General features: G+C 39.8%; 1 protein-coding gene across 2 annotated transcripts in view; it reads right to left on the reverse strand.

Moving 5' to 3' along the window:
* SLC6A13 (solute carrier family 6 member 13) overlaps positions 1-15,612 on the reverse strand; it is a 67,981-nt gene that overhangs the window by 33,622 nt on the left and 18,747 nt on the right. For both annotated transcript variants that reach the window (XM_072654080.1, XM_072654081.1), the window contains exons 2-4: positions 13,759-13,977; positions 5,020-5,154; positions 4,138-4,278 (exon numbers count right to left, since the gene is read on the reverse strand). In XM_072654080.1, coding sequence (XP_072510181.1) covers positions 4,138-4,278; positions 5,020-5,154; positions 13,759-13,972 — 490 coding nt within the window. In that variant the 5' untranslated portion in view covers positions 13,973-13,977. The remainder of the gene's footprint in view (positions 1-4,137; positions 4,279-5,019; positions 5,155-13,758; positions 13,978-15,612) is intronic.

The following is a 15,612-nucleotide window of genomic DNA, read 5'->3' on the forward strand; positions in this document are numbered from 1 at the left end:
CTCAGTATCACCATGAAGACTACCATGTTTGAGGAGCAGCTAGGTGGTGCAGTGAATAGAGCACCAGTGCAGTAGTTAGGAGGACCTGACTTCAAATCTCACCTCAGACACTTGACACTCACTAGCTGTGTGACCTTGGGCAAGTCACTTAACCCCAATTGCCTCATCCTGGGTCATCTCCAGTCATCCTGATGAATATCTGGTCACTGTATTCAGATGGCTCTGGAGGAGAAGTGAGGCTGGTGACCTGCATAGCCCTCCCTCACTCAAAACAAAGTCAAGTGCAAGTAATGTCATTATTTCTCTGATGGCATGGTCTTCTTCAGCAACGACGGATGAACACACACACACACACACACACACACACACACACCATGTTTGAAGATGGAGCAACCATGAGGCCTGAAGAAGTAACCTTGACTCTCCAATGACTTAGAGTACTTTGGGCATCAATATGAAATATTGTGCCCAGCAAGTGGGTATGGAATAAATTTAGAAAGGGATCTGGGAAACACAATCACCCAGTACCACTGTTATCTTTCATTTCTCACTTCCAGGAAGAGATAATGAACTTAGAGATGTCATCCCTATGTGTCTATAAGGTCTCTAATACTTTCATATTATTTTATTATAATTGTTTCCCTTTCAAGAAGAGGCAGTGAGAATGCTGTTGTGAGCCCATGGGTATTTTTTAACTTGCTTTTTGATAAGTGAGAGTAATTTGATATCTCGGAGGTAAAAGAGGAAATCAAAGACATAGAACTGAGAAGTCAAATATGAACATAATTTTGCATTCCAAACTTCATTCGTGAGCTGTGTACTCTACTATCTCTTTGTCATGGAAATGTGGGGCTAGCTTTGTATCAGGGCTGGATTTGGGACTGTGAAAGTTTCATGACTTATGTGGAGGCCTTCAAAAAGCTATTGCCTGAGAGTGCCCTAGAAAAGCTTTTTAAGTTTTGTTTTTAAAAGAAAATCCTTTATAAATAACAAGACCTTCTATGATTCAGAGCAGGGGCTTCATTTTCTTAAATTAAAGAAAAGAATGTTATAGAGGGGATTCCTATTCAGGTATAAACTGAGTGAGATGGCTCTTGAGGTTCCTTCCAGGTCTGAGATTCTGTGATACTCTAGAAATAGTATTGTTCCGATTTTAAAGAGTAATGCCTTACTTATCCAGCAACTTTAACTCTAAAACAAGATTGCCAATTGCACAAGGTCAAAGAAAAGGATGTCAACTAGATGAGAAATCAAAACATTCCTCCCCTTAACTCAAAGTACTCCTCAGGTTTTCATTCACAGCCTATTTACTCCTGCTTAAGACACAATTCTAACAAATTTGACTATTTGATTTCCCAGACCACAGAAATTTAGAACAAGTAAATAATATGGAAAAAGTACTATTGGAGGCAGGAACACTAAAAGAACCCAGAAGGGATGATAACAAAAGAAGAGACAGAAAAACTGTAAGAATCAGAAACAAGACCTTAAAAAAGGCGGCAGTTTGGTCCAGTTCGTATGATGACAAACTCATCTGAATAAGCCTCCAAAGATATAGTACAGCACAATAATTGATATTCATAGTGAAGAGTCTGAGTTATAAAGAAAGTGTTAAGTAATATTAATTAGTAGTTAGGTGGCACAGTGAATAGAGTGCTGGACCTACAGTCAGGAAGATCTGAGTTAAAATCCAGCCTTAGACACTTACTAGCTGTGTGACCCTAGGCTAAACCACTTTACCTTTAAAGCCTCAGTTTCTTTATCTTTAAAATGGGGATAATGACAGTACCCACCTCCCAGGGTTGTTATGAGGATCAAATGGGATCATATTTGTAAAATGCTTTGCAAACTAAAGCACCAGATAAATGCTAGCTATCATTAACACAAGAGGGAGATGGGGAAAGAAAGGCATAATAGAAGAAGACCCAGGTTCAGTTCTCCACTGTATAACTTGCTCCATGTGTAACCTTGGCTGAGCTACTTCCTCTCTGGGGCCTCAGTTAGGAAAATGACAACACAGACACTGGTCTCACAATTAGAAACAGCTGGTTTCAAATTAATGAACGACCTTTAATGTTCTTGGCAGTTCTAGAGCCTATGATCCTAAATGATCTCCAAGGTTCCTTCCCCATTCTGTACGTCTGTGAAATATGAGCACTGATACTTGGAGACAACCATATTTTTGTTGTGGTTCAGTAGTTTCACTCACGTCTGACTCTCCATGATTCCATTTGGCAAGGATATTGGAGGGCTTTGCCATTTCCTCCTCCAGCTCATTTTACAGATGAAGAAACTGATGCAAACAAAATTAAATTATTTGCCCCTCATCATACAGTCAGGAAAAATATCTGAAGTCAAATTTGAACTCAGGTCTTCCTGACTCCAGGTATCCACTCTGCCACCTAGCTGTCCCTCCCATAATTTTAGTATGAAACAAAAATATCAAACAAATTGTATTTCACATACAAACAAACAAATAAATGGATGGATATCCCAAAATTTGTCTACTCACTTCTCAATGATTCACCATACAGATTTTCTGGAGTTACTGGGAGTTTTCTTCTCACAGCACAAAGTTAGACTATTACATTGGATAATAAATCCCCAGACAGCACAAATAACAACAACCATTTATTTATGTAGAGCACTTTACAGTTTACAAAGGGCTCTTGCTTTGCTCAGCTCATTTAATCACCATGACAACCCTGGAAGGTAGACTAATTTTTTGTTCGTTTATTTGTTTTTGGTTTTGTTTTTAGGAATGAAGAAACTGAGACCCAGGGAAATTAAAATGGTTAAGGTTTTTGGAACTAGCTCAGACCACAGAATTGGAAGGCACTTTAGAAGCATCTAATCTGACCCCATTTAGGGGGAAAACAATGCCATCTGGGTTGTAAAGATCAGAGGCAGGATTTGAACCATGTCCTCTGACTCCACAGCTAATGTTCTCTCCACTGTATCACACTGACTCCTTTAGGAGACAAAGGCTAAAATCCTGAATCTCAAACTCTTGGTTAAATGCTTTTTTCCTAGTATTCTCTCCTGTCTCCCTGAAATTATCTGCCCAGTACTAGGCACAGTGTCATATACAGCTGGTAAAAAAATAACAATAATACTTCTCTCTAACATTAGTGGCTGTATCCCCTTTGGCAGCAGAGTCTTAGGGCTGAACAGGACTTATTAGGTTATCTCATCCAATCCAGATCAAAAGCTACTCTACAAGGTACCCATCTAATGGGGAATGACTGAACAAATTGCAGTACATGAATGTAATGGAATGTTGCTATGACCATGAGAAATGACAAGTGGACCGTTTCAAAGGAAACCAGGGAGACCTCCCTGAACTGATACAAAATGAAATAAGCAGAAGGAGTAAAAACAATTTATACTATGATGACACCATTATATAGAAAAACAACTTTAAATGATTTTAGAACTCTGATTAATAAAAGGATAAACCATGAGATTAGAGGCCTGAGGATGAAACATATCATTCACTTTGGGCCAGAGAAGTGATTGACTTAAAAATGCACAATGAGACATGCATTTTTAGACATGGCCAATTTAAGAATTTGTTTCGCTAGACAGCATACTTATTTTGAGGGTATTTTTTTAATTGTTCTGGGGAAGGCAGTGAGTGGAAGGGATAATAAGTGTTTATAAAGATTAAATAAATAAATTAAAAGCCCCTCCCCCAACATAAATGACAAGAGGTCATCCTTCCTTTGCTTAAACAACTCTAATGATAAAAACTCATTACTTCTTGTGGCCGCCCATTCCACATAATTAAATCCTGCTAATCGCTGGAAATTTTTTTTCCTTATTTTAAGCCCAAATTCTCCTCTCTGTGATTCCCAGGGGTTAGACAAAACAAATCTAATCCCCTTTCCACACAACAACCTTCCAAAAGCTTGTATATGGCTATCTGGTTCTCTGCCCTTCCACCAACACTAATCCATCCCACCCCCTCATGTCTTTTATTCACCAAACACAGAGTCCTTAGCTCCATCAGTCAATCATATGGGCCAGGCCAGTCCCTACCCAAGAGAATGTGAATGGAATGTGCTAGGGGCAGCCTTTAGGGAGAGAGACAGGAGGATAAGAGGTAGCTTGTATATGAGAGACAGAATTACTTACCTGTGTTCCACTCATGGTCACAGCTGCCCCAGGGAAGGTCGATGGTGAAGGAGCTGAAGAGGTAGAAGAAGGCCCAGGCCAGAACAATGATGTAGTAGAAGTTGAGGAGGATGACAATCACCTGGGAGGCATAACCAATGCCTGGGGAGCAGAGAACAGAGAGGACAGAGGAACACACCTGAAATCAAATGAGCATCCAATTCACTCACTCCCAAGTGATTCGTCTAGCGCAGCAGGTGGCCAAGCGAAAAGTCAAGTCTAGCTTCTCCACCTGCATAGTCAGAGGTCTTTTAGCTTCACCACACAATGGGCATCTGGAGTATGTGAGAACTCGTCCTCTTCCCAAACCTACCTTGTAGAAAGTTTTGCTCTTAGTGCTTATTACTAGTCTTATTACTACCTGAGCTACTGATACTTTCCATTTCTGTCCCAACCTCCAAAAAACCAGTCCCCTTGTTCCTTTGGTTCATAAGATGACCTTTTGCGTCATTGTTTTTTTCCCTCAGCATATCTCTCCAGCTGCTCTTGCCCCTAAAATATTCCCTTAAATTCACCAATTCACAGTCATTATTAGCATTTACAAGCTACAGCACCCAGGAAATAAGTCCAAACAGGTTTTATAGAACTTGAATGGTAAACAAAAAGTAAATGGCACAATCCCTGTATCTCTTACTCCCTTATCCCTCCTCCTGTGTTCCTAAGGTCTACTTCCTTGCTCCCCTATCAAGCAAGGTCCATCCCATTTACAAAATAAACTGACTGAGTTACAACTGGAAATATACGCCTTCTTGACCTTGGCATTCTTTCTAATCATCCCAATTTTCCCAGACTAGCTTTACAACACCAGTGCTCATATTCTGGATTGGGACTTCAGGTACTTACCCTCAAAGATGGGGCAGATCTTTCTCCAGGCTGTGACACCCCCCTGGCTAGTATACTGACCCAGTGCTGTCTCCAGGAGAAAAACAGGAATGCCGCAGGTGAAGAGGAAGATGAGGTAGGGTATGAAAAAGGCACCTATGGGGGATGAGTTGGAGGAAACATGTATCTTATAATTTGCACTGTCTCTAATGTCTCATTACCCTTTCCCATCCCCCTACATCATGCCATTCTGAGCACCCATTTGTGGCCTGTAGACCTTGCAACCCATTTTTCCATGGCAACTTTTCCTCCCACAGCCCCCACCCCACCCCCAAGTAACCTACTTTCAACTCAAGACAGGCAGAACACAATCATTCCTCAGTGTGAACTAGCTCAGGGAGCTAGTTTGCACATAGCTCTAACAAAGGGAACTGGCATCATAGGAGAGAACAAGGCAGCTACCACCCTTTCAGTCCTGTGGCTTTTTTCACTATGAAAAGTCAGTCTACCCCCACCAAGGTTTTTTCCCCAACAAGTTCTAACCCTTCCCTAAAACAATGCATCAAATAATTGAAAGCCAGGGTAAATTTAGCACAACCTACAATTTGTAACCCCTTTCAAGGCTTGCTGCTGCCTTCAGTGGCTGGAATCCCAATCCCCTTTTCCCATTCTTTTCATGAGTATTGAATGTGACAAATATCCTGAGACCAGAAACATAGTTATTTTTCTACCTGCTGGTATAAGAATGGGGTATGGGGTGGTTTGGAAGCAGGAACAGAAAACTGGTACAATAAAAATAAGAAGACTATGCTCCTAGTATCTTACCACCAGACAAAAGTTTTCCATCAGTCTTTCTGCTACTACCACCTCAGAGAATGGGACCACAGAAGAGAGGCATGTCCCCATCTTTCATTAGAATCTAGTCTGTACATTACTAAGAAGTAATTTGACATATTGACAGGAAAACTGGTCTCAAAATCAGGGAGAGTTGGTTTGAAGTTCCACCTCTGACATATACTGCATGACCCTGAGCAAGTCATTTAGGCTAATGCCCCAGAACCCTCCATAACCTGACACCTTCCTATCTTTCTGGTCTTTTTACTCCTTAAACCCATCCCACTCCCACCACCACCTTGTACTCTTAGATCTCCTTCTGTCTGTTGAACTAGTCCCTTCATCTCCTGACTCCCAGCATTTTCATTTCCTGTCATCAATACTTGGGATGCCCTGCCTTCTCATCTCTGCCTCCTGATTTTCCTGGTTTCCTACAAGTCTCAGTTAAAATTTCAACATCTGAAAGAAACTTTTCTTGATCTCTTTTAATGTCAGTGCCTTCCCCTATTGGGTATCTCCAACTCATCTTCTATCTGTCTTGTCTGTATATAGCTATTTGCATGTTGTCTCTCTCATTAGAGAGTAAGCTCCTTGAGAGCAGAAACAGCCTTTTTCCCTTTCTTTTCATTTCTAGCCCTGAGCATTTTGCCTGGCATAAATCTATTGACTATTATAAAATGTCAAGAAGGCTCAGACCTACATTGATCAAGGAAGTTTCCTCACTTGGAAATTCCCTGTACCTATGAAATCACAAGTTCAGCCTACTGATAGGGAAGAAAAAGAATTTGGCCAAAGATCATGTGTTCTATAAGAACAATAAGTGTGAAGGGTCAAAGTCCCAAAAAAACAAGATTCTGTAATTTTTAGTCCTTACCCTAAATCCCTAACTTCTACTGTACATCCCTAATGCAGAATCTAGGAAGGAGAAACCCCAACACTGTTCTTCTGGAGACCAAGAAACAAAAAGTACTTTCAATTAAGTGTCATATGTCCACAAATCAATCAAAACTGGGTTGAGGGGAAGGAGTAGAGAAGGGGGAAACAAATATCTGGTAATTCCAGTCAGCCTAGCAGGGGTAAGACTAACCACATTCTCTAGGGTTCTCTAACAGTATGAGGTAGGGAGAGAAATACTGGCCTAATCCCAGCCCCTTAGTCCCTCCCCATCTTTTCCACTCTGGACTCTTTCCCAAGAAGTCAAGACAATATTTAACCTTACAGCCCTGTTCTTCTCCTTTCCTCCTTAGCCTCTTGAAAGAGATGCCCAACAGTGTGCTGGACAGACCAAAGTCTAAACCTGCTGGGTAGAGCAAGGCAAGGATAGATGAAGGGATGACAAAGCTAGAATACAGTCTAATAAAATAGATAGAGGAGGGAGCACTCATCCTCCTTTCTCTTGAAGTACCCTGCCTTTAAAACACTTCAGGGAAATGTCACCAAGACAATTTCTAACAGTAAATGGAGTTGATTCAGTGATAGAAGTGGGGTTCCCAGACACCTCTTCTCCAACATACACATTATACACTATGCTAAACAACCCTCCCCTTGCCCTAAAACTTTAGGCAATCTTTCCTGGGTGGCAGGAGATACACATACCACAACCAGTACTGCCATCACCACCACTGTCACCATCACCAGCAGCAGCCAAGGAAAGAGACCCACTACTGACTCTCTTTACTAAGGGAAATACTCCTCTTGAGAGACAGGGCTGCCAGTGTCCTATCCTACTCTTAAATTCTTTAATTCTCTTAGAGGTAATCCAAAGAGGATGAATAAGAGCAAAACAGCAAGGTTACACTTCCAGTTTGAACTCTACAACACAAGTTTCCATGACTTTCCCAGAACTCTCAAGTTCCCTGGAAATCCCAATCCTATTGGAGAAACATATTTACTACATTTCTATCTATCTATCCATCTATCTGTCTATCTGTCTATCTGTCTGTCTGTCTGTCTGTCTTTCTGTCTGTTTTTCTGTCTGTCTGTTGTCGGTGTCTATCAGAACATTAAAGATAGTCAGGGAGGATGGACTGAAGGGATGGCAAGTCAATTGCAAAACCACTTCACCTAGTTTTCTAGGTCAGGTACTCCATTCTCCCCTAGTCACATATCCCTCCAACTGTGAGCTAGCTAAGGACCATGACTCATGCTTTGCTCTGATCTCTGGAAATGTGTAAAGTAAGATGGGTAAAAGCCTTCACCACCCCTGAAATTCCAACCCGCTGAATGAAATTAGACCTGAGAAAATACTCTCAATATAAACTCAATTTCTGTCAAACAGAGCCATTTTTCAGGGAGTTTAAAAAAGCACTGGACTTGGAGTTTAGGGGACCAGCAACTGAATCCCCTGGTCTGAGTGACCCCAAGGTAGACATAATACCAATGTGTTTCAATTTCCTAATCTGTCAAATGGATATAAAAATATTTGCCCTACCTATACCTCATAGGGTTGTTGTGAAGAAAGTAGAACTTCATAAACTTTCTAAGCATGAGCTACCATTATTTCCAACCTAATCAATCATTCCTTTCCAGAATTTTCCTTTCCCTTTGAAAATGATTTCAAGGACCTAAAATCATTTGGCTCTCATTCTTTCACCTCCCTGGGTATGGGAGTTGGGGACAAAGAGGGAAGATGGTACTACCAAGGGAAGAAAAGAAGTACAAAGATAAATTTTGTCTCCTGTCATTACCCTGTTTACCTTCAGCTATGCACATAAAACCAAAAGGCTCTGTACACGGAAAATTCCATCCAATGTGATTAAGTAGGCAAGAAGTTTAGTAGTCAATACTAGTCATTGTAACCATTTTATCAGGGTGGGGATCTGGTTAGGAACAGAGGACCACAGAGAGGGACAGTGACTTGAATAAAACAAAAAAATAAACAGGAAAACTGAAATACTGATATATATACAACCAAATGGTAGTATGTGCAGGGAGTCTTAAGTTTGGGTTTGGGGCAGAGGGTTTAGTGTAGTATTCAAATAGTGGTTCTTGGAGCTTTTTAGTCCCCTAAGAACTCCCCCACCGAAATACTTACTACCTCACTGCCAAGAAAAACTTATTTTTTTAGTCTATAGCTCATCTCTTTTCCTTAATATATATAGCAGCAGATCTTTAAGTCTGAGAAGGCAGGAAAAGGGTATAGAAGTAGACATGGCCCTTTCAGGTAAAATATAGTTTGTAACCAGATTTTCAAAACTCTACAATACCAATTGCCATGATTGTCAAGAATTATTCTGCAGTGATCCTGGAAGACCCAAAAAGACTTAGAGGAAACAAAATAGACAATCAAGAAAATTCACTCACTCCATTTCCTCCCAATTGTATAACAAAGTTTTCCTATATGGAGGCATCCCTCTTTCTAGGGAAAACAGGGTGACCACAGAATGAAGAATGGTTCTGTATATTTCTTCAAGTGAGCTCCTGCTCTATCAGGGGCAGGCTTCCTGGGGGAGTTTGATATGTTTAGAGATGAGAAGGGAATCAGTTGGCTGGAGGATAAAAACAGACAAACAAGTAGGCTGGTCCAGGCTCTCTAAGATCAGCAATTCATGTCTCCAAAGGAGGAAGGCACTCTCCTTGTTCACCTATGGTCCCATTAATCAAAGTTTTTAGAATAAATCTTGACAAGGGGTTCTATCTCTGATCAGCCTATCAGATCAGCCTTTTTAGTTTGGGACTGAGGGACTTCAGCAAGGATCTTCTAAATACAGAGTCAAAGATCATTTCCCCAGAGGCTCAGGATCTCAATAATATTCTCTACTCTCAAATCCTATTTTTCCAAAGGTTGTCCTTATGTTTCTACCCCATAATCCACAGGGAATTCTAACTTGGACCCAAATACTTCAAGGCAAATGGGTTCATTCTGTCCTTTCCTTCCCTTTCTTCACCCCATTCTTGTCAATTCCTAGGCCAAAGATCACTGAATTCCAAAGAGGCTTGAGGAAATCAGCTTTCCCACATAATCCTCTTTCTGCCAATGTGAGGGGCTAAGCGAGTTATTCAATCTCAAAGGTTCCTGAGCTCCAATTAAATCCTCCAGACTCCCAGTACAATTTCAGCAGCTGAGGTGCTTAAATGAGGTTCCCCCGACAAAGCTATAACTGGTTCTCTAGGTACAGCATAGAAGAACACCTCAAGGAAAAAAAAAGCTAGAATAATGTCCATGATCCCAGAATCAAAAGCTTCTGTCTGTCCCTTTGCAAAAGTGTCAGTCAGCCTACAGGCCTTAGAACAAATGCTTAATTCCCCAAAGAGACTGACCTCTTCCTGTACCTGTATTCATAATCCTCCATCCATATTGAACCTACTCTACACATCTCCCACAGCCTCAGGCATTAAGTACTTGGAGGTACACACCAGGATGCACACCAGGTCAAATATACTAATTCTAGCTATAGCCTACTTCTCAATCACTAAGAAAGAGAAATATAATACATTTCATTAGTCCAGCCTGGCAGCAATACTGATGGCAGGTTATAAGTACTACCAAAGGATATTTGAGCCCTTGAATTTTGTGGAGGAACCCGCTGAATTCCATCTATTACTTCTGTCTATCCTACATCCATGCCCTCTCCAAACATTTCTAATCCAGGGAGGTTATACAAGCCTGGCTTTGAACCCTTCCCCACTTGACCTTTACATGGTAACCTGTGAATTTGTGTGCCCCATTAAGCCTGATAGTTAACCCAGGTATCCATGCATTTCCTTTAAGGTTTTCTAAGCTAGGGTACCACATGAAAGAGAGTAGCAGGAGTTAAAATGAGTTATCTTGAAACCTCTTTTCATTATTCAAATTTCTATAAGAGTTGCTATAAAATATAATATAATATATTCTATAAAATTTCTATAAGAGTCAGAAAGTAGAGTTTTAACCAGATCATGGCTAAAGGAGAATATGAAAGACAAAACAGACAATTTTGATTGCATAAAATATGTTATTGTACAAACTAAACCGACAAAGAGTGAAGACAAGTTATCAAATGAAATAATTACAGCGAATATCATCAAGAAAATCTGATTTCCAAGATACATACAGAAACTGATGCTAACATATAAAAGCAAAAAAATTTTCCCCAATAGATAAGTGATCTGAACAATTTTCTAAAGAATGATTGCAAACTCTAAGAAACCATTTGAAAACATCCTTCAGATTACTAATAATAATAGAAATGCAAATTGAAACAACTCTGAGGTTTCACATAATAGTTTATAAATTAAAAAGATAGACCAAAAATGGGAATAGCCCTTGTTGTCAGGATGATGGGAAGACAGGTATACTAATATAGTTTTGGTAATGTTGTGAGTTAATCTAACTGCTCTGGTTAGCAATTAAGAACGTGGCAAATGCAAGGACCTAAAAAATTCCCAATGGACTTTTGAGGCAAAATGTCTTCCACATCCAGAGAAAGAACTATGGAATTGGATCACAAAATGAAGCAGAACATATTCTTTTGTATTATGTTTTGTTTTGTTTTATGGTTTCTCCCAGTCATTTTAATTCTTCTATTTAACATGACTAAGGTGAAAAATGTATTTAATAGAAATGTATGTGTGGAACCTATATAAGATTGCACACCATCTCGAAGAGGGAGTAGGGAGATAGGGGGGAAGGAGGGGGAGGGAGGGGGAAAAATGTAAGATATATGGAAGTGATTCTAGAACACTGAAAACAAATAAAATAATTTTTTTTAAAAAATGTTGCAAGAGACATGACTAAACTGTCCGTTATCCTTTGACCCAGAGATCCTACTGCTTGTCCTCTGCCCCCAAGGAGGTCAAGGATAGAAAGGTACACACCAACATATGTATAGCATTACTTTTTGTAGTAGCAAAATGATGGAAACAAAGTTGATGTTCATCAGTTAGGTAAGAGCTAAACAGATGTGTTACATGAATGTAATAAAATATTACCATGCTATAAGAAACTAAATATGAAGAATACAGGGAATATGAGAAGTTATACGAACTGAAGTGAGTCAGAACAAAGAAAACAAGATACACAATGACTGCAATATGGAAAGAAAAAATGAAACTAATTATAATGATCAAACTTGGTCTCAAACAGGAGAGGAAACAATGTACCCTCTCCCTTCTTTGAAGAAGTAGGACACAATGAGCGTAGAGTATGTTGTCAAACTCAGTAGGTTAGTATTACTTAACTACTTCCCCCTCTCTCCCCCTCTCTCCGCTCAACTTTGCTTTTATTCTTTGTTAGAGATTATAACCTACTAAGGAGAGGAGAGGTGAAAGGAAACATTAGGAAATGAAGGTGATCTGAAAATAAAATACATAAATTATATATTTTAGAGTCAATGTATTGGATTATTCTTTAACCTACTCTGAGGATCACTTCATACTTTGTATATTTGCAAAGATAATTTAAAAAAGCAGTCGATGGTGGGGCTGTGGAAAGACAGAAACACTAATGCATTGTTTGTGGAACTGTGCGTAAGTCAAACCATTCTGGATAACCATTTGGAATCATGTAAGAAACATAACTAAACTACACATACTTTTTGATCCCATGGGGGTAAGAGACAAAAATGAAGGTCTAATAAATGAAGGCCTAAAATGAATAAAATGAAATGCTGCTGTTTTATAAGAAATTAAGAATATGAAGACCACAGAGAAGCATGAGAAGACATATGTGAAATGATGTATAGTGAAGTAAAAAGAACAAGGAAATCAACATGCCCAATGATTACAAAAATGTAATTGATCGCAAGGCCAAACCAAAAAAAAAGCCCAAACCTAGAAAGAAAATGGGTACTCACTGAGTTGGGAATGGGTTAAAAAAAAGTGGTATATTTTTTCAAATTGTATTATACAATTAGAAATAATGAATATGAGAAATATAGAGAAACAGGAAGATTGTATGAATCAATGCAGAGTAAAACAAATTAACATAATGGAAAAAGCAAAATAATTTTATGCCCAACTACAATAATGAAAATGTAAAAAAAATTACCAAAAGGAAGCCAAACTATAAGTAACTGAAAAACAAATGAAGATCCTGGAGAACAGATAACGACTCTTCTCACAGCAGAGAAGTGGGAGACTAGTGGGTCAGAATATTGTATACAGTGTCAAATGCATCCACTATATCAAGTATCTTTAACTGTTTTTCTTTGTTAAATGGGAGACTAAAAAGGTTTTGTTTTTTCTAGAAATCACTGCTATGTGATAACAAAATGCATTAATAAAACACAGCTAAAAGTTTTTTTTAAGGGAGAGAGCAGAGCCATAATTTTTGTGAAATACACATTCATTTAGGTGAAAAACACCACAGATGTCCTAAGATACTGCAGTTCCTCAGCCCCCTTTCATTACTTTTGCTAAGTGCAGAGAGGTAACATCACATGAAGTCAGCTTCAGAATTAAGAAGACCTGAGTTCAAGTCCACCTCTGACACATACTGACTGTATGAACCTAGCTAGGCAAGCCACTTAACCACTAAGTGCCCAGGCAACTTCCTGAATTGCAGAGCCTTGGCTTATTCTCACCAAGAGTTCCCTATACCAATAAAATCACAGACAGAAAAAAAAATGCTAAAATCAATTACCTCTTTGCTTCTGAAGGGCTGAGCGCGCTGTTCTTCAGCCACTCTAAAGTTCATCAAAGGACAAAACCCCTGTCACCCTGATCTAGTTATAGTTACAGCTCTGAAGGGGAGAAACATCCAACAAGCATGGATACCCTAGAGAAGTAAAGTCAAGGATTATACTCCCCCTCCCTGATTTGTATTGGCTATCTCTAGGAAGCAAGAATCCCCAGTCCAATGGTCACAATGTTGGAGGTGGCTCAGCAGATCAGGGAAAGATACAAGAAAAAGTATGAGGAATCTCAAGACTTTAGGACACCTAAGCAATCACTGAGTACGGAGATGGTAACAGTTTCCCCTCCTGGTGGGAACTGGTGGATGCTCACCTCCCCCATTCTTGTAGCAGAGATAGGGGAACCTCCAGACATTGCCCAGCCCAATGATTTCCCCAGCTACAGACAGCACATATTCCAACTTGTTGTTCCAGTGACCCCGCTCTAGTGTGCCCTCCTCTTCTTCCTCCTCTTTCTCCTTTTCCACAACTGAATAAGTTGGTATTGTCTTTCCATTGCTGGTTGCACCAGGGATCCGTCTATCCATCCCACCTGGAACAGAGATAGAAAGTCTTATTATTGATTGGAAACCCCTAGAAATGAAAATCCCCTAGTTCCCCAAGTGCAGATGAAAGAAAGAAAAGAAGGGAAGGAAAGAAGGAAGGAAGGAAAGAAGGAAAGAAGGAAGGAAGGAAGGAAGAAAGAAAGAAAGAAAGAAAGAAAGAAAGAAAGAAAGAAAGAAAGAAAGAAAGAAAGAAAGAAAGAAATCCTACATCAGTGGTCATTTCTTCCATAGTATCTCCTACTGAGAAATATCTAAATGCTGCAGTTGCTGAGACCAACCCAGTCTACATCCCAAGATTCTCTTTACTGGTAATCCTTCCTTCCTGCTAGAAGACATTCATTAAATCCAAAAGCCCAAACTGAGTTCCCCACAGATTCCCATGGATTATGTAGGGCATGTGAAGGCAGAAAGGGTCACATGACAACAGTGGTTCTGGTTTCAATGCAGTAACTAGCTTGCTACATCTTGTAAAATGGGGAGAGCTATGGTAGTATTGATAATGTTTTCCATTGTGGAAGCCACATTCTAGGAAGGCCATGGATAAGATAAATAGCATCCAGAGTTGAGTAAACAGGACTACCAAGGACTTAAAGATTATACCATAAAAGAAGTGCTTGAAAGAACTGGGGGTATTTAACTTAAAGAAGAGAAGGCTTGGGCAGGGGAGCACAATACCATCCTTCAAGTATGTGAAGGGTTGTCATGAAGGCAATGAGTGGGTAGGGCAGTGGTTAAGAATGCCAGGAAGAACTAAGTTCAGGCATTGACTTAGCCGCTCAACCTCAGCTTTCTCATCTATAAAATGGGGATAATAACAGCACCTTTCCCCACAGGGTTGTTACAAAGATCAAACGAGATAGAATTTGTACAGTAGTTTGCAAAATGGAAAGTGCTATAAAATACTTATCCTTATGAATTATTATTATTGCCATTCCAGTGTGTTGCTTGGCCCCAGAAGGCAGAACGTCTGAACATTGGGTTCAAGTTATACAGAGATAGATTTAGAATTAAGGTCAGAAAAAAAACTTCCTAAGTGCCAGAGCAGGCCAAAAGTAGAACGGGCTGCCTCAGTAGTTTGTGGGTTCCCCTTCACTAAAGGTCTTCAAGCAGAGGTTGGATGACTATCAGGTAGGTCTTTCTTTTTCCTCCATGGGATGGGGTGGGGGAAAGAGATGAATGTGATGGGAATAAAAAGCATTGTTGGGAAATTAAGGGAGAGAATGGAAAGAATTTGAGATCCTCCACTTTAGATGTATTCAAGGGATAGGTGATTCCTATACCCTATTTCTAAAGGCCAATAAGAGCGTATCAAAGTTTCTGGGTATACAAAAATGTGTATCATTCCCCTTCTTTACCACATCTTTACCAAAGAGTGCCCACTGGGTGTCCTGGAACAAGTTGAAAAAGAAGGTATGAGAGTTTCTAGATTATACCTAGAGCACCTAGAGATAACCATTCTTAGAAACGTACTTTTCTCTACCCCAGCACTATTATAGATATATACTTGGGGGCCCCTAACTACAACTATCAAGTGAGGATTATCAAGTGAGGATTCTGTTAATTTTGCCCAGCAGTACCTCTTAAGGAAAGAGAACAGGAGAAAGGGGACATATTTTTCTATA

The sequence above is a fragment of the Notamacropus eugenii genome, chromosome 3 (genome assembly GCF_028372415.1).
Source record: "Notamacropus eugenii isolate mMacEug1 chromosome 3, mMacEug1.pri_v2, whole genome shotgun sequence".
NCBI classification, from domain to species: domain Eukaryota; kingdom Metazoa; phylum Chordata; class Mammalia; order Diprotodontia; family Macropodidae; genus Notamacropus; species Notamacropus eugenii.